At 41.5% G+C, this 19,377-nt stretch overlaps 1 protein-coding gene across 4 annotated transcripts in view; it reads right to left on the reverse strand.

Moving 5' to 3' along the window:
- MAPRE2 (microtubule associated protein RP/EB family member 2) overlaps positions 1-19,377 on the reverse strand; it is a 146,104-nt gene that overhangs the window by 6,282 nt on the left and 120,445 nt on the right. For all 4 annotated transcript variants that reach the window (XM_090285663.1, XM_090285662.1, XM_090285664.1 and 1 more), the window contains one exon: positions 1,249-1,388. In XM_090285663.1, the coding sequence (XP_090141789.1) occupies positions 1,249-1,388 (140 nt within the window). The remainder of the gene's footprint in view (positions 1-1,248; positions 1,389-19,377) is intronic.

Consider the following 19,377-nt stretch of genomic DNA (forward strand, 5'->3'; position numbering starts at 1 on the left):
GAGAACATTCCAGTTCCTAAATCCAAGTCCTGCCCACTGATGACTTACGGTTTCTCCATTAGTGATCGGAATTGTAAAGAAACACCGTAGTTAAGCAACTGCCTCCTTTTAAACTAGGTTCTTGATTGCAAATATACAATTATCTCAAAAACCATTTCTAGCTCTTGCTGGCTCATCAAGAATCAGATTAGTCACTGGGAATGGCCCAGCGAGTGGCTGGGAACAGCCTGAGAACCTCCAATAAAGGTTCCTCTCCCAGTGGCAGGAGGGGCCAGGATAAAAGATCCTCCTCTTAACTCAGGTGGAGAGTAGGAGGCTTGTGCAGCAGGCCTCTTCAAAAAAATTGCTTTTTTAACTTTTAAAACTTAATACCTAAACTCAAGAGAGCTCTCTATTTTCTGATCTTAGCTCAGTCCTAGTGACCATTTAAATTTAAAACATTTGTCTGAATATGGGTGAAATATTTTGTTTGAAATAAAGTTCTAACCCCTACCTTAAATAAGAAACAACAACTATGTATAGTACACTATGTATAGTATAGTTTCTGTGTGACTTAAAACAGGCAATATTAGCCATTGTTAGCTAGAACGCATGCCTAAGCTTTTATATAGAAAAATTCAAAGGCAATAAAGCTAGGTTTACGGTAATCATGAGGAATATTAAGATAGAAAGCAAAGTTCTACTCTGATCACCCCAATATTGGGTTCAGGGTTCCTGTGGTAACAATTTTGGCTATCGCGGCAAGTGTTGGGATTTTTGCTTCTGGTTGCATACCACCTACCCTGTACAACTGCTCTGTGAGGGGAGGGAAGGTCTCCGTCTTGCTACCATTGTATTATTAGCCTCAAGCACAGTATCTGTCACATAGAACAAGCCTAACTAGTTGCTGAAGGAAAGGAAGGAGGAAGGTAGACTAAAGCCTTTAACACCATCTAGACTGGCGAGAAGTGGAGAGAGAGGCCTTGGTCTAGACTGGAGACCCTCAGGGATGGGGAGAGGGAGGTTGGCCTGCAGGCCTGTAAACCTGGCGCTGAGTCCTTTGTCCTTCTGTCTTAACCACTAACATCTTATTCATAAGGAGCCACTGATTTTATCTGCTCCAACAATTCCTTTTATTTGTACTTGCTGGCAGCCACTGATTCTGCCCCACCTTCCTTCCCAGAGCTATCCCAGGCCTACAGGGGATTGCTTCTTCTCCCCTTACACCTGTCACTGCTCCCAGACACAGGGCCAGGGGTGAGGAGTTACCTGTTCATTAAGATGTATGACCTGTGTTTCCAAATCTTTGTCTGATTTGGATGCCGAACTGCTGGATGAAGCCCTTTTGGCTGATGAGGGGCGAGAAGGCGTGGATCCTGGTTTAGATGCTGGGCTTGATTTAGCTGCACCTGAAAGTAACCAGAATAAATTATAAATAATTACATTAAAAGTGCTTTTCAGACACAGCAAACTGATGATACAGAAGGAGTTTGCTAAAACGTAGAAGAGAAACTGCCAGTGATCCCTTCCCATAACAGCAGAAGAAGAAATACCCACAGAAGGAGAGTGCATGATAAAATGTTACTGATATCATAGTAATTTATTTAACCTTTCTAAGCATGTTTCTTTTTTCCTCTCAAGTCACATGAGATGAATGCAGTTGTCCTTCCTCACTCCAGAGAGATAAGGGTAAGAGACATGACGGGATTTTAAGTTTTTTTCTAAGAAGAAAGGTTTTTAGATTAGCTTAAAGTAGCACCATAGTTGAGTTTCTAATGGACAAGAAAATACACCTTACAGTAGATTAATACTTTAGAAGAAATATTAATACAAATGTTTTTTTTTTTTTTTCTTTTAAAATGTATTTCTTGGTTTTAGTCACTGAAAGATCCTGGGAACACTGATATCTCTGTAGCTGTGAGCACTCCTCGTGCCCAAGTCCTAGTTTCTAAATTTTATTCTGCATACAAGGGCTACCTGAGAAATGGCTGATTCCAGGGGTGAGGCAGGGAGGGTGCAAGGTCGGCCTGGAACCTTTTGTGTCAAAAGCAAGGATGTGCTTAAGGATTAGTGCTGAAGGATACCGGGGCCAGGCTGAAGGGGCTCCCAACCAGCCACACCAAAAAGAAAAAAAAAGGCTGTGATGTGCTGTATTGCATCTATTAAAAGTCTAGTCCATAATTATTGGGAAGGGGGAGAGACGAATATAAAGACCTTTATAGAACACTGACAGTAGAGGAAATGTAAGGACTAGAAAAATCAGTTTTGCAACACTGATTCAGGAAGGTTTATTGATGGACCCTCAAACATTGAGATGTTTTTGTAGACTGAGAAATTCACATGTGTCAAGGTACTATCCCTATAAATTACTTATTATATAGGGAAAAAGGTGGTACTTCACAGTGGGGAGACCTGGGGATGAGCACCCTAACCAAGTGATTCAAAAGCATTGCTAATAATGCTATAAGTTTTTTAAAAAAGCCACTGCTTTCAGGTAAGACCTCACCTCCCTGGAGCTTGGCTCATGACAAGTTCTCTAACTATCTAGAACATGGCACAGACATAGGAAATGACCTCAGCAGCCAAAACAGAAGGTACAAGGTACATGCATGTGATCTTCATGGATTAAGAAATTCAGGATCATTACTGGGGGCCCGCATCCCTTCTTACTCTGAACACAGTTCTGACAGGTGGCACATCAGTGTGGTGGAGCTGTTCCCCTGAGTACTTCCACTGGACCCAGCTCCCCATACTCTGCTCCCCCTAGAAGGCTCTTGGGGGGCAAGAAACACGTCCTATTCAGCTTTGCATCACCAGTGCTGAACACAGTGTTTAGCCGAACATGTATTTGTTGAAGGAACAAATGTTCACTTAAATACATGAACAAGTAAATGAAACCTGGTTCGATGGTTTACAATTTTACAGTTTATTTCCGACTTTGCACTCTATCGGCACCAACAAATTAGAAAGACGCAAAGGGCTATAAAGGCTCAGTGTGCTGACAGCAGTTAACAAATTTCAAACACTCTCTTAATTACAATGTAGGAAACAGGAAGACTATAAAATTTAGATTTGTATGCCTGGAGTCATTAGTTATAGATGCAAAGTCATACACACCCTCAAGAATTGGCAGCATTCTACCAATTTAAAATCTATCCTGATAGGTTTTAAAATAAGAATGATTAAATTGGGAGTAACTTAAAATAGTGTGAGTATTCAAAGGGTAACGGTTCAGTGACCTGGAAATCTCACCTAGGCAAGAGAACAGTGCCGAGGATTCTAGGGAGGTGCTGCTTTGCTTTATTTGTGATTCATGCACAGTGGCGGGAGTCCTTTGTCTCTATAGGAGCCCATACAAAACACTGCGGTGCATGACATGGCCCACCAGCCAGGTTCCCCAAGTCAAGGTCAAGCCAACAGGGAGAGAAACCAGTGTGGAGCACAGCAGGAGAGGCAGGACAAGAACATGCTGACCTGGCAAAGTGCCTTCTCCGAGGGAAGCCACCAGTCAGCCTCACTGGGGAAGCAGCTTTTGAAAAATCAAGTTACTTCAGACGTTTTTATAAGCAATAAGTCATACCTTAATATAAAGAACGCCTAAGAGAAAGCAGATCAAAGCCTGTCTGTGATCAACACGTCTTATTTACTAGAGACACAGTAATCAAGTGCCTACCATGAGCCATGTGGACTTGGAGATACCTGCTCTCCAGGAGCTCACGGTCTCATAGGAGTTTAAGTCACCTACGCATCCCCAGCCAAGGCCACGGTCACGTCCTCAGGAGCAAGGCAGTATTCTAGACTCCATGACCACAGAGTGCGATTTGGGCATTATTCTGTCTGCCAGGCCACTCCTCCTCCCCTCCTGTGAGCGAGTAAGGCTCTCGTCCTGCAGGTCTCAGCTCAGGTGCCGCTGCCCGGGAGGCCACAGCGCCTGGAACGCCTTCCACACAGCGCCTATCGGCTGCAGCGGCGTACAGTGCTGCCCCACCCCACCCACGGCTTGGCTTGCTGCAGTTCTAGTAACCCACGGTCAACCACTGTCTGAAATATTAAATGGAAAGTTCCAGAAACAAATAATTCATAAGTTTTAAATTGCATGCTGACTGAGTAGCATGGTGAAGTCTTGTGCCATCCTACCCAGTCCCACCTGGGATGTGGGTCACTGCTTTGTCCAGTGTCTCCATGCTGTGTACCCTACCCACCCGTTAGTCACTCAGTAGCCGCCTTGGTTATCAGATCGATTGCTGCGGGATCTATGTTCAAGTAACCCTTATTTTACTTAATCATGCCACAGCCACGTAACTTTTAGTATTGTATATTGTTATAATTGTTCTACTTCATAATTAAGTTATTGATCTCTTACTGTGCCTAATTTATAAATTAAACTTTATCATTGGTATGCACGTAGAGGAAGAACCCAGTATATATAGGGTTCAGGCATCCACTGGGGGTCCTGGAACGTGTTCCCCAGATAAAAGGAACTACTTCAATTATTTATTTAATGCCTACTTCTCCCATTAGACAAACTCTACGAGGTAGGAGTTGCATCTGTTTTGTTTACCATTTTATGTTCCCATGCCAATCAGTGCCTGATCCAGAGGAGGCACTCAAAAGTTGTTATAAATCACGGAACAGCTCCTAGGAGAGGCATCTATCCAGGGTAAGGCTTCCAGGGGACGCTTGAGGAGCTGATGCCAACATCAAAGTCACTGCCAGCGAGAGCCAGTAATCCGCACAGGAAACCAGACAGCAATCGTCAGCCTCTCAGAGAGACCTTTCACTTGATTTCCTTCCAAGATCACCTTCCATTATTGCATAGGCCCTTTAGCTATGGAATCAGCAAAAGAGTTCAAGTGGGTAACTTTGGCCAGTAAATGGTTAACTCTGAGTGGGAAGGAACAAGGTGGTTTGGGCCAGGCTGTCCAAGTCTCTGCCACGTTCATGGCCTCCTCTGAAGGAAACAGCCCTGCAGAAGGGACTTCCCTTGGGAGCATGTGACCCCCACAACCCAGGGCGGACCTTCCCCAGCACATCAGCAGCTATGATGTGGTTGGTTGTAACAACAGAGCGGGGTTCGTCAGACACACTCCTGTTCTTATACTTGCTGCCTGATCCAACCTCATGTAAACGCTAAGAAAAACGTCGAAGGAAAAGAAGATGATTACTTTTTCAAGCTGCATTTTTTTTTCAAATGCAGCTTGAAAAAAAAAAGCTGAAATATTTGATATGAAAGCAGAAGGGGTCATGGCAAGCCAAAGCCCTGTGCAAGGCCAAGTTATCGGGGAAGGAAACTATAAATCAGCAGGGGAAGCTGGCTGGGAGAGAGACAGAGGGCCCGGGAGGCACGCTCTCCATGCCTCACAGCAGAGGCCAGAGCTGCCGCATAATGACAGCAGTGGCCACTGTCCCAGTTCCAAACGCACACAGCCTGCAGCCTCACAGATGACCCATTTTTTCCTTGAGGAAACAACACCCCTTGCTACTGACAGAGCCCAGCTTAGAGAAGCTTGTGGGGGTCTGTTTCGCCTGTTTCATGGCTTCTGTGACAGCTGGGGCAGAGGGCCAGCTCTCTCACCCTGGCATACATGTGGCCGCTGTGGATCAACCCGAAGGAGAACGGTGAAGGCAACGAGCGTGGGACTTGGTGCCTCTGCCGTGGGCAGCCAGCACAGGGCTGGCGGAGGAGACTGTACTCGCTCCATGAGGAATCACAGACCGTCTTCTGCCCCATCCCAGACAGTTTCTAACCGGAGGTGCAATGCAGGCTGAAGAAAGAAAGGACTGGAAAACACATTTGGAAAATTTAATAATAGACCCATTAAGTAATTAGTATTTGAAGTTTAAAATTAGTGGGGGTTTTGAAATTCTGATTAAGGTATTTGGAAAGAAACTGATGCGAGAAGAAAGTAAACATCTGATGAATGAGGATATAAGAGATTAGCACTAGTTAGCTGTACATTTCTACCTTCTAATGAATAAATGCAAAAAAATTAAAGAACAGAAAAGACATGGGGTTGATCTTAGTATCTTCAGAAGTTTAGAGCTTTAAAAACCATGCAATTAAGGGTTAAAATAAAAAGCTGATTTTCCAAAGAATGTCAAGTGAGCTTCTCACATTATCACAAACTGTAATTTGATATGGAAGTAATCTATCCCTCCCAGTTAGAACATGATTAACACAAATCAAGAAATACTAAATACTAAAATTTATAAAAATAAAGATGAAATCATTTCTTCATTATGTTTAATGACTTCAAGGTTTTTTAGAATAAATAAGAGGAGAAAATACCCTGCAATATATCACGCTCATTAGACAGTTTCGAACTCTGTTTTTGTTTGTTTTACTAATCTTACTGTCTTTTTCCAAACAACCATTCTCTAAAGTGTACCCAGCTTTAGGGGTGCCAAATATTCTTTTCCCTCTTACCTGGGCCACTATCTTAAGGATATTACCAGAAAATTGTGAAGTTATCAATGTCAGTGTCCTTACCATTGATATAACACTTTTATGTAAGCTACCATTTGCATTCAATTTTGTAAACTAACCCAATAACAGCCTTGACAGCAACCAATCCTGGTGTTAAGACACTGGGGTCCTCAAGAGCTGCCTTCCCGCTTCCTAAAGTGCCCCCAAACCATGCGTGCTTTCACTCTGTGCCTCCCATGCCTCTTGGCTCACTGATGCAGATGGGAAAATCATTTACATAATGCCTTTTAGAGAAAGTGCAGCCACTTTGGCTATAATACAGATATAGATTTTTTCTTGCCGCCATCAAACATTTCATATTTTTTTGAGCTGCATTTGATGATGTCCTGAAAACATAATTAGTGGTAACACTGCTTCTCAAGAATCATTTCTCCCTAAAGCTTTTCTCTCCCTCCGAAATCTTGCCTTTCAAAATAAGGAGTTTCAGAAGCAGGGAAACAGACATAAATCCTGTACAAGTCCCTGTAATTCTCTGACTTTACCCACTGGATATGGACATGATTTATAATGCTAGTCTTTGAGTGTTGTGTTTTAATTAATGCCTTTAAGATTTGGGGTATAAATATGATTCTAAGGCATTTTAACTATAGCAAAAAACAAAGAGTGGCCTGATTCATTGCTTTAGTGAAGCCAGAGCATCGCTGTGTCTAATGTCAATAATTAGTAGCTTGCGTAATGTCTATGGAAAATGCTACAACATTTTGGGCATATGAGGCCCAATGAATTCAGAATGATGAAGCAAATAAAAGCATTGTACTTGGCTTATCCTCCATGGCCCAGGGCTCTGATGGAATTCAGAAATTCTTCTCACATAATCTGCTGTATTCTGTCTGCCAAAATCATAAACAGAAGAGCTAAAAATATGACATTAATACTGTTGACAAGAACCACAGAGACATTAAAACACTTGCACACACACACACACACACACTCAGGAAGTAACCACTCTTTTAATCATCCCCTACTTTGAGAGAATATTCCCTTCACCCCTGGGGCTTCACTCAGTTCAAAGCCCCAGAGAGGCAGGGCGTGGGCAAAATGGATGAAGGTAAGAAAGGTACAAATTTTGAGCCATGAAGTAAAGAAGTCCTGGGGTTGTATTGCATAGCATGATGACTAGAGTTAATAATACTATACTGCATATTTGAAAGTAGATCTTAAAGGTTCTCGTCACAAGAAAAAAAAATTGTCTCTATGTGTGGTGATGGATGTTAACTAGACTCCTTGTGATGATCAGTTTGCAATATATACAAACACCGAATCATTGAGTAGTACACTGGAACTCTGTTATGTGTCAATTATATCTCAAAAAAACAAAGCAACACAAAACCGCGCAGAACTGAAGCGTGGCAGAAAATACATCACATTTACTTAGATTAGTTGTTTGTGGGTAGAGCTGACATTACTTCCTTGTCCCCTTTACTTAGCAAATATATTTTATTTTTTAACTGAGATAATAAGCACTGTTACGTAAGTACACATATAAAGCCAGTGCTGGGGGAAGGAGTGTGGGGCTAGACCAAGGAGAAGAGGGAACTCCCACAGCAAGAGGACCTTCTAAGTGACCCCAGAACTACCACATTGCACTGTGACTGACAGCACCACACAGTTCTCATCGCTGTAAATTCAAGATCTATGCTTTCCATCAAAAGTGGACCATTCCTTCACTTGCAGGGGAAAAGAAAGCACTTGGTGGTCAGTCCAAATGGAACCTGAACAGGATTCCCTGGTGCCCTGATTCATGAGATCGTTAACAGGCTGGTTCTTTTATCTTGAAATTAGTCCACAGCCTGTAGGGCTTCTGTCCCACCCAGGGCAGAGTTGGGATCTTCCTTTTTGCTACTTCAGTGTCAGCTCATAAAAGTGGGCAGAATTCTCTTTGGAGCAGCTTGAGGCACTTCCTACAGCCAAGCGCGAGCCCTGTTCCCCATGTGGTAAGGAAGTGGGCATCCTTCCTCTGGCCTCTCAGGAGGCGGCGGTGAAGACCAGGGGCCAAGCAGCCAGGAATCCTGGCTCTGCTGCTTGCTGAGTGGTGTGACATTGGCTGCCACCTGGATTTATGCTTAGGAGGAAGAGCAGTGCCTGCTTCCCAGAGTTGGGTGGAGTACATGAGTTAAGAGATAAGAAAGCTCTTATGTGAGAGCTTGGCACATAGTAAGTGCTCAATAAATGTTGGCTCACATTATTATTACTCAGCAAATGAGACCCGACTCAAATAATGATGAGAAAGTACACAGATTTCCCATTTCTAGACACTAGCAAAATAAAAACTAAACCGCTGAAATAATAAGGAAATGAGACTCATTTTATTTAAAGAAAATCTTTTAAAAAACATATTAACTGATAACCTCTCAGTGGGCTCCAGGGCACGGGGTTGCCTGTTCCATGCACCCTCTGTCATGAGACCAGTGTGCTGTAGCTCAAGTCCCTGTGCTGCTTCTTACACGACCCCATTTATTCATCCACACACCAACTATTTCCTGACCCCCTGCCGTACATCTGGCAAGCTACGGGCACTTGGGTAAAACAATGAACAAAACACAGAAGATGCCTGTCTCTATGGAATTTCTATTCTCATGGGGGGAATTAAATACTAAGCAATAGCATAATAAATTAGTAAGTGACCTAGTAAGATAGAAGGTAAGTGCTATGGAAAGAGAAAAGGAGGGCAGGGCTAAGCAGTGCCGGGCAGGCAGTGCGTAGGTGGCAGTTTTAAACAGGACCTTTAGGGAAGGCCTGACTGACCACCATGGGCCACATCTCTAGCTTCAGCTCTTCACTGTGACCCATGGGACTTCCAGGGATCACACTCAGCCCCAGCCCACTCAGAGGGACAGGGCTTGGGAACACTGAGTCCTCTAGGTGGGAGTCCAGCCCAGATTCAAAAAGGCAAAATCCACACCAGCCGCATGTGGGGTCACCTTGGCTCAAAAGGCTCATTCCACATGGAAGCCAACCAACATCTCTTGTGACAGCCACTCCACAGTTACAAGCTACAGGCTCCCCACAAGGGACAGGCCAGCTGCAGGAGCAACCCTCTCTTCTTCAAGGCCTCACTGAGAAAGTCAGATCTGAGCAAAGGCCTGAGGGAGGGGAGGGAGCTGGCCCTCCAGGCAGCCAGAAGCAGAGGGCTCCAGGCAGAGGGAAGGCTGACTGCCGGCGCAGTGCCCTCCCCGCTTGCTCGGGAGCCACCGGATGCTGGAGCAAAGCACGTGGCGTCGGAGGACAGAGGTCTGAGAGGTGCTACGCACATCACTGGCAGGAGGTGGGCCCTCATTCCCAGGGGAATGGGGAGTTGCCGCAGGGTCCTGAGCAGAGGAGTGACAGGACCTGACTTCAGTTTCCAAAGGTCACTCTGCGTGCTGGGTCGGGAAGTGACAGCAGAGCAGGTGAGGACGGGCGTAGACCTGCCGGTTTGGAGGCACTGCAGGTATTCCCCTGGGCGTGAGCAGTGAGTGCTTGAGACGGTTTCGTTTTTGGTAAAGCGTGGTTTGTGAAACCCTATTACATACCCTACTGAGCAGGCACCAAATGTCCAGCCATTTTATACAACCTAGATTTTGTAACCTCAACAGCAACAAAGACCTGTGATCAATAGCAACAGCTATTAGTTTCAAGGAGAGGACTGAAGGAAAAGTTGGCAGTGACAGGAACTAGGAGTCAGCTGGTGTCCTTCCCAATCCACTGCTCCGGGGTCATTACACAGTACGGGAACGAGCTCTGCCCTGGAGAGCAAGCCAGTGAGCTACACTGGAAGTCGGGGGCCTAGTGAGGGTGTGGCTGTCGCTGCGCCGCGAGCTGCTAGTGGGACCTGAGGGCTCCCCTTCCTGACCAGTGGTCACCAAGCTGTCCCTGTGATGGGCGAGAGGGCCTGACCCACGGAGCATGCCCAGCCAGTGGGAGCATTCAGGGACCAAATTACTTCTGTCCTGGTTACTGTCCCTGCTGGAGATGATGTGCTTATTTTTAGCCGTCATGTGATTCTCCAGTATTTTCCAGGCTCTGCTTGAGTCACTCTGGTTTCAGAGTAGTTTTCATAGGGGGAGCAATGAAGGAAAAAACTCATCTTGAAATGGCTCAAATATTAAAACTTTTAGCTTTTAAACAGTTATGTGAGCACAGTGTAGATTTCTTTTGATAAACTTGACTTTTCACACCTCTCATGTCTTAGTAGAAAATTAAGTGTGCTTTAAAACACATTAGGTCTCAACCAATCACCATCTTAATTCAAAATTTTTGTTCTTATTCTCAAGAGCAATTTCTTTCTAGATATGGTGAGGATCCCTCACCCCCATGAAAACAATATATGGCAGAATCCCAACCACAATTTGGGGGAGCACCCCCACTGCCTGTTTACCACAGCACTGAGGAAGCTGGTTGTTGAAGGAGACCAACAAACTGAGCTAGCCCACAGGTGTGACCGTGACAGTGACACCATGGGTGTGTATCACTGGTATACAGCAGTCGTTTAGGCAAAAAAGATTACAAACTAAGATGGTCATTTTGGGGGAACACAAGTCCTTAATTACTTTATAATGTTCAGAGTCCCTGTTGACTTATCACTGGCAAGACTAGTGCTTCAGGTTGTTTTTCTGATGTTTTTAAGTCTGTTGTCCCCCAATAACACACTATCTTACCCAGACTCCCTTGCAAAGAGAGATGCGTTCTGAGGCCACAGAGCAGGCTGGGGCTTAGGCATGTGAGTACCCGAGAAAACCCCAGTGGAACCATCTACTTTCCTCTACTCTAGTTGGCTCCTGCTCCGGAGTTGTCTGCCTCCACCAACCAAACACCAAGCCAGAAACTGGTATATCATTTATCCTTGGCTTCCCTTCTTCTTTACTCTCATATCCAATCACCACCAGTTTTGTTGATTGTACGTCTTTAACATCTCTGTATACCCACCTGGTCACACCTCTACTTAGGCCACATTCCTCTTCTACATGGTCAGCTGCTACAGCTTCTTAGGTAATCTTCTGGATTATAATTGTACCCCTTCCAAGTGTTCTCTATACTACAGTGCAAATCTGTGTTTAAAACCTTTCAATGACTCCTCACAGTCCCCATTATTAAGCATGACAGATCCCACAGTGACTGCCCCCCCCACCAAACACATGTAATTTCTACCTCCTGATGCTCCCACTTTTTCATGGTGCCCTCCTGTAGTGTGAGTGGGGCCTTTGACTTGCTTTTAACCAACAGAATATGGCAAAGGTGACAGGATGTCACACCTATAGTTATGGTACTATATATATGATGTTTTTGCTGGCACACACACTGGAGAGACTCTCCCTGCTGTCCTCGAAGAAGTAAGCTGCCATGTAGTAAGGAGCCATGTTGGAAAAAACCCACATGGTAAGGAAGTATAGGTGGCCTCTAGAACTGAGATCAGTCAATAAGAAACAGAAGCCTCAATCCTGCAGCCTTAAGAAAACTGCCAACTTGAAGGACCTTTCACCACTTGAGCCTCTGATTAGGCCACAGCCCCATCAGACACCTGGATGGCAGCCTGGTGAGGCCCTAACACAGAGAACACAGCTAAGCTGTAGACAATACATGTGTGTTGTTTTAAGTTGCTAAATTTGTAGTAATTGTTTCTGCAGCAACAGAATATGAATATGACCTCTTAACCTTTTATACAAGGGCCCTGCTCACCTCTACAGCTCACAGCTCAATGTTCATACAGAACAAAATGCCCTTCATTGAAAAACAGCACATTCTCTCTCAACTTGAACATTCTGTTCCTTCTGTTTGCAATGGTCTTTTCCATACTCTTCACCTGGCTAATTTCTACTCATTCATTAAGCCTTGGTGAAACCTCAGTTTTTAAATAACAACAACAAAAACAAAAACCAACAAACAAACACCCCCCCCCCCCAACCTTTCCAGAATACACAAGATCAGCTTCAGGTGGTCTTCCTAAACTTACCTCACTTTACTGTTACTATCTATTTATTGTCAGGTTTCCTCACCAGGCTTCAACTTCCTTGAATCACTATTTCTCCAACACCTCTTCCTGACCTCTTCCTGTGCCTTACCAACTATTTGTTGAAAACACTAAATGAATGAGAACTCAAGTAAACCTTTCACAAAAGAGCAAGGCATCCCATAAATATGACCTGTGGTTTCTGAACTGCTGTGAAGTGCACCATGCTGTTTTCTAAGCTGCAGAACTAGGGGTTCCTAGGGTGATGGAGATCACTGGCAAGAACTTCAAAAACATCCATATGTTTGCTTAAATACTACATCTTGACCTAAATGGATACTATAGTGATTCAATTTAAATCAACCCAACAAATATTAAATAGGAACCTTCTATATGTCAGGCAATTAGGAAGCAATGACTGAACAAGATGGAACTGATAGTTTAATTCACCCAATTCAAAGGGAGTCTAGAAAATTCTTCATGTCAAAATTGTTTTCTATTCCCAGTGACAAAGAAAGGCATCAACAGTAAAGAAACATATTCTGATAATCTGATCATCTGCTCATGGAAACACTAAGTGCTAAATCACTGCCCCCCTTTTTTTCCATTCTCTCCCAAGGATATGTTTATTGCTTTTAGAGAGAGAGAAAGGGGGAGGGGGCGAGGGGGAGGACAGAAAGAGAGAGAGAGAGGAAGAGAGAGAGAGAGATCAATCAACTGAGTCACCTGACCAGGGCCTAAGTCATTGCCTTTTGAGGCATTGTAAGTTTTATTGTGAGCCTTAGAGACCAAACATCAAGTTATTATACCTATGAGAGAGAAGGGGTGATCCATCACAGTAATACATAAGGTTTATTGCAGAACCAATTGATATTTCAATATATTGCGTTGGTCAAAAAGTTCATTTGGTTTTTCCACACCATGGCTCTAGTAGCATTTAGTTGTCTTGAACTTCATTCGAAACAATTTTGTTAAATTTTATGGTGAGAGCTGTCATAGCAGTGTGCACTTAAAAAAAACTTACCAAATTGGTGAATTTTTGTGTAGCCATTTTAATATTGAAGATGGAAGAAAATATGCAATGTTTTTGCCATATTATGCTTTGTTATTTCAAGAAATGTAAAAAACACAACTGAAATGCCAAAAAAATAAATAAATAAATAAAAGATTTGTGCAGTGTATGGAGAAGGCGCTGTGAGTGATCAAACATGTCAAAAGTGGTTTGCAAAGTTTTGTGCTGGAGATTTCTCAATGGACAATGCTCCATGGTTGGGTAGACCAATTGAAGTTGATGGAAGCTGAGACATTAATTGAAAACAATCAATGTTCTACCATGCAGGAGATGGCAGACATACTCAAAATATCCAAATCAATGAAGATATTGGTGAAAATGAAAAATGTACTTTATTTTACAGAAAAAAAGCCACATAGACTTTTTGGCCAACCCAATATAAAGCGAGCAGCTGAATGAAAACGACCGAGTGCTGGTTATAGAAGGACCCAATGCTGCTTAAAAAGGGCACAAAGGGTTTGTTTCCCAGGCGCAGGCGGACAACAACGAAGGCCATCCGCCCTCTTCTGCGAAGTCCTGTGTGTGGGGACAGGACTTCGCAGTTTTGTCTGAGGGGCTTGCTCTCTTTACTTTGAAATCATCCAGACCATCTACTCAGAGAATTATTTGATCTGAAGGATTAAGAAATCAGAGGTTAGTAGTCCTGCTAATCTAGAGCTCAGTATTCTGGGCTTCATACACATTTCTGCTTTGGAGCTGTTAAGAAACCTGGTGCAAATAGATTTACCATTCCTGCATTTATAAATGTTAATGAAATATAGGTAACTCTCTCCCAAGACCTGTAGCAAGGATGAATGAAAATGTTTTTGAACTTTTAAGAATTATTACTATTTAAAAAAATAACGCCATCCAAAGAGAACAGCACGTGTTCTGCTTTCAGCCTTTCCAACACCGCAGACCCTTTATGTGCTCCACACACTACACAATTTGCATTTGGTTTGTGAAAATTTACTGTGGTTCAGTACAGCATGGAGAGGACAAAAGAACATAAAACAAGACCAAGTCACATGGTCAAGCTTCGAATCTTGGGTTGAATTAGTAAATCATCTGTCGAATAGAATTATTAAATCATCTGTCATGGACGCTGCCTCAGAAGGCAAATGAAGTGGGATAGAAATGAAAAATGCATGGCTCTTCCTGGGAAGAAGCCCTTGGGCTCTTCTACAGACAGTGCCAGAAGATTCCTATCTGACTCCTGAATTCTTCATGACTTTTTGCTCCTCTCTCTGCCTAGTATTCCAAGCTCGTAGGAATTTAGTATCCTGGCAAGGTAGAGCACTGCTCACATTTTGTGCTGTGGTTTTATCATTATAGGTAGAAAAATGCAGATTCAATTATTCTTTAAGGAAAAAAGTATCCCAAAACATAGCAATGCATCGTGTCTATCTTACATGTGGTAGATGTATAACTGGAGAAACAAAACCACCAATACCCCTCTCCTTCCAGGGAGTAGGAGATGTCAATTAAGAATTGAATTAGGTCATTGTAAGTGTTTCTTTCCATTTTCTCCAGGTCTAAGTGTAGCTAAGAGAGCAGCCAACAACGGGATGGTTTCTTAACATGAACATGCCAAGGGGATGCCATGCTGATATAGGGCAGGGATTGAGTGAAAGATAGAAGCATTGTTCACATATTAAGAAGACGTGCTAACCTCTATTTAAAAAGATTCTTGCTAATTAAGGGTCTGGGTAAGAAAAATACGTCTCTTCCTTGTTTTGAGTTGATACTACATGATCTCTTAAAATCAACGTTTGATCCCTCGAATGAGTAAGTAGGCATGTGGGTAATACAATATGTGGTTATCTGGCTGGGGATTGTGAGCAGCAACACACAGGTACACATTGGGACGTTATAAGAATAAATAGGCATGACACACCTTGATAGAAAGACCACAAAGGGACATGAGGTGCCTGTGCCTACCCTACAGGGCTCTGGGAAGACAAATGCCATCACGGACTGTACCAGTCTAAAGAGAAGACATGGAAAAATGTATTTCTTGGAGTAACTGATGGCTTTGGGGTGAGAACAATATTTGTGTTTGAGGGGTGGGGATTCTCAAGAGGCAAAAGAAGACTTTCATCTTGACAATAATAAGGAAAAGGAAGTCCTGCATAAAGGCACAGGCTTGAGTGGAATTTAACTTCTTGCATATTTTTACTTGGTTTCTAATTGAGTTAGTACCTGTTAAATCAAAAATGTCAACACTTTTTAAAGCAACATAACAAAATCCAGAGTCTCCACAAGGTGACATCACAATGTCTAGGATGCAATCCAAAATTACTCAATACATGAAGAGCCAGGAAAATGTCACATATTCTCAAAGGAAGAGCTAATCTATAGATAACAACCGTGAGATGGTCAGAATGGTGGAATTAGCCGAAGGGAACTTTAAAGCAGCTCTCATAACCATGCTCAGTGAAGTCAAGTAGCTCATAATAAATGAAAAGCCATCTCAGCAGAGAAATGGAGAATTTATAACTGAAAAAATACTATTGTTGGAATTTTTAAAAAGCTCAGTAGTAAAATGAAGATAATGGAGAAAAAGAGGGTAAACATGAAGATATATTAATAGAAACCATCTCATGTAAAGCAGAGAGAGAACTACCACTTTGTAATTGATTCCTTTGCCATTTTTTACCCCAATCCCCCAAATTTCCTCCTCTCCGGCAGCCATCAGCCTGTTCTCTGTATCTATGAGTCTGTTTCTGTTTTGTTAATTTTCTTTAAATTCCACATATAAGTGAAATCATATGGTATTTGTCTTTCTCTGACTTATTTCACTTAGCATATAGTACCTTCTAGGTCCATCCATGCTATTGCAAAAGGTAAGTTTTCATTCTTTTTATGGTTGAGTAATATTCCTTTGTACATAGTTCCTATATAGCTCTTTAATCCATTCCTCTATTGATGGGTACTCTGGTTGTTTCCATATCTTGGCTATTTGTACATAATGTTGCAATGAACATAGGGGTGCATATATCCTTTTCGATTAGTGTTTTGGGCTTTTTCAGATATACACCCAAAAGTGGAATTGCTCAGTCATAAGACAGTTCCATTTTTATTTTTTTTGAGGTATCTCCATACTATTTTCCACAGTGGCTGCAACAATCTGCATTCTCACCAACAGTGCGCTAGAGTTCCTTTTCTCTATATCCTTGCCAACACTTGTTTGTTGATTTATTGATGATAGCCATTCTGACAGGTATAAGGTGATATTGTGGTTTTAGTTTGCATTTTTTTGATGATTAGTGGTGCTGAGCATCTTTTCATATGTCTATTGGCCATCTGTATGCCGTCTTTGGAGAAGTGTCTACAGTAGGCCCTCTCTATATCATGGTTCACTTATTGCGGCCTCACTTTATTGCGGGATTAAAAAAAAAATAATTATTTATCACGGATTTTTTGCTGTATCGCAGGATTTTTGCGGTACTGTATACGTATGTTGTTAAAGTTATGTAGGTTTAAGAGTGCAGAATATGTTTAAGAACATAAATAGTATTTATAAAAGTGTGGAAAAGGTTAATAAGGGAATGGGAAAGGTTAATAAGGGACTGGGAATGGATTATAAGTGTGTGGGAAGGGTTTATAAAGCCTTAAAAATATATATAAATACTAAAATAAATGTAAGGTTCCTACTTCGTGGATTTTCACCTATTGCAGGGGGGTGTAGAACATAATACCTGCGATAAGTGAGGGAATACTGTATTCAGGTCCTCTGTTCACTTTTCAGTTAAGTTGTTTTTTTGGTGTAGAGCTGAATGAGTATACTGTACGTAAAGTACAACACAGGGAATACAGTCAATAATACTATAATAACTATGCGTGGTGCCAAGTGGGTACTGGAAATATTGGGAGGGAACACTTTACAAAGTATATGACTATCTAACCACTATGCTATACACTAATACAAAATAATATTGAATGTAAACTGTAATTGAAAAAAAAGAGAGAGAATACTTGAAAAGCACTTTGAGACCTGTGGCATAATTTCAAAAGCCCTGCTGTACAGATAAAAGGAGTCCAAGAAGGATAACATTGAAAGAGAGAAGCTGAAGAAAATATTTGAAAAAAATAATGATTGAAAACCTTCCAAATATGGTAAGAGACACAAACTTACAGATTTAAGATGTCTTAATAAACTCCAAAACAAAATAAATTCAAAGAAAAGCATGATCAGGCACATCACAACACACTACTGTAACCACAGATGGAGAACCTACACTTCAGAGCAAAAGAACATATTCTATAAAGGGGAAGAATGATTAGAATGAGCATGCACCTCTTATCTTTGGAGGCCATAGGAAGTGGAACAACAGCTTTAAAATGCTTAAGAAAGAGATAAGAAAGAAAGAAAAGACCAGCCTGAATTCTTTGTCTGGGGAAATAGTTTTCAAGAGTGAAGGCGACATAAAGAGATTGACAGAAAAAGGAAAACTAAAAGAAGTTGTTGCCACTGGACCTGCTCTTAAGGAATGCTAAGGAAAATTATTCAGTCTGGAGAGCAATAAAAGCAGCAGGGAACTCAGATGTTCAGGAATGAAGAACACTGGAAATGATAAGAATATAAAAAATAAACAATTTTTCTCTCAACTTCTTTAAAATACAGATGATTATATAAAACAGTACTGCAAAATAGAAATAAAATGTAAACCCTGTAAGTACCAGTAGTTAAAAAATTTCTAGTAGCAACATTAAAAAAATTTTAGGATATTAATTTTAATACATGCAAAATATACACAAAGTATGATTTCTACATGTAATAACAAAAATTATTAGATGTTTTATATTCTTTTTCTCATACCCAGTCTTCTCAAGCCAGTATGCATTTTATACATATAGCACATTTCAATACAGAATAAGCACATTTGAAGTGGTCCAAAACCACTGTATTAAACAGTATTGATTTAAAACAAAGGCTTTAACATTTTCTTGTGGTTTATAATGTATGTAGATGTAATACATATGCCAACTATAACAGAGGACAGTGAAGGGAAGGATTGCCAGGATTCCACATTTTACATGATGCAGTATATTAATTTTAAGTACACTGTGAAAAGTCTCTCTGTCTCTCTCTAATATATATATAGTAATTCTTAGAACAACCACTAAAGAAATTAATGCAAAGAGGTATAGTTTAAAAGGCAGAGATAAATTAAGATGGAATGCTAAAATATTTTTAAAACTCAGAGGACTATAGGAAAGGAGAAACAGAAAAGAATAGGAAGGACAAGCAGAAAACAAATGATAATATGGTAGATCTATAACCAACCAAATCAATAATTATATTAAACTGTAATGGACTGGATACTCCAATGTCCAGAAATTAGCAGAATGAATAAACATGCCAGATCCAATTATATGCTGTTTACGAGGGACATACTTTAAATATTAAAGACAAAATTAAGCTAACATGGAGAAAGATATACCAAGCAAACAGTAAGCATAAGAAAGCTGGACTGGCTCTATTAAACCAGGTAAACTAAACTTTAAAACAAAAAGTATTACCAAAGATAAAGAGGGACACCATAAAATGCAAAGGTCAATTCATCAGGATGACTTAATAATCATAAACATGCGTGCACTTAATAACACAGCCTTAGATACAGGAAGCATGAAGGGAGAAACAGACAACTCCACAATCAATGCTAACACCCTCTTCTCAGCAATTGTCAGAACCAGACAACAAGAAAAAGATCAGTAAAAATACAGAGGATCTGGTAACACTATCCACTACCTTGCTGTAGTTGATATTTCTAAAATAGTGAACAACCAACAACTGCAGAATACATATTTTTAAGAACATGTGGTACGTTGACCAGGAAAGAACACATTCTGGGCCATAAATTAAAGATCAAAACAAGGAGAAAAATCACTATAAACTGCTACATTTCACTGCCTCTCCTAAAAAAACAA

The sequence above is a fragment of the Furipterus horrens genome, unplaced genomic scaffold, assembly GCF_987537825.1.
Source record: "Furipterus horrens unplaced genomic scaffold, mFurHor1.1.pri manual_scaffold_8, whole genome shotgun sequence".
In the NCBI taxonomy this organism is placed as follows: domain Eukaryota; kingdom Metazoa; phylum Chordata; class Mammalia; order Chiroptera; family Furipteridae; genus Furipterus; species Furipterus horrens.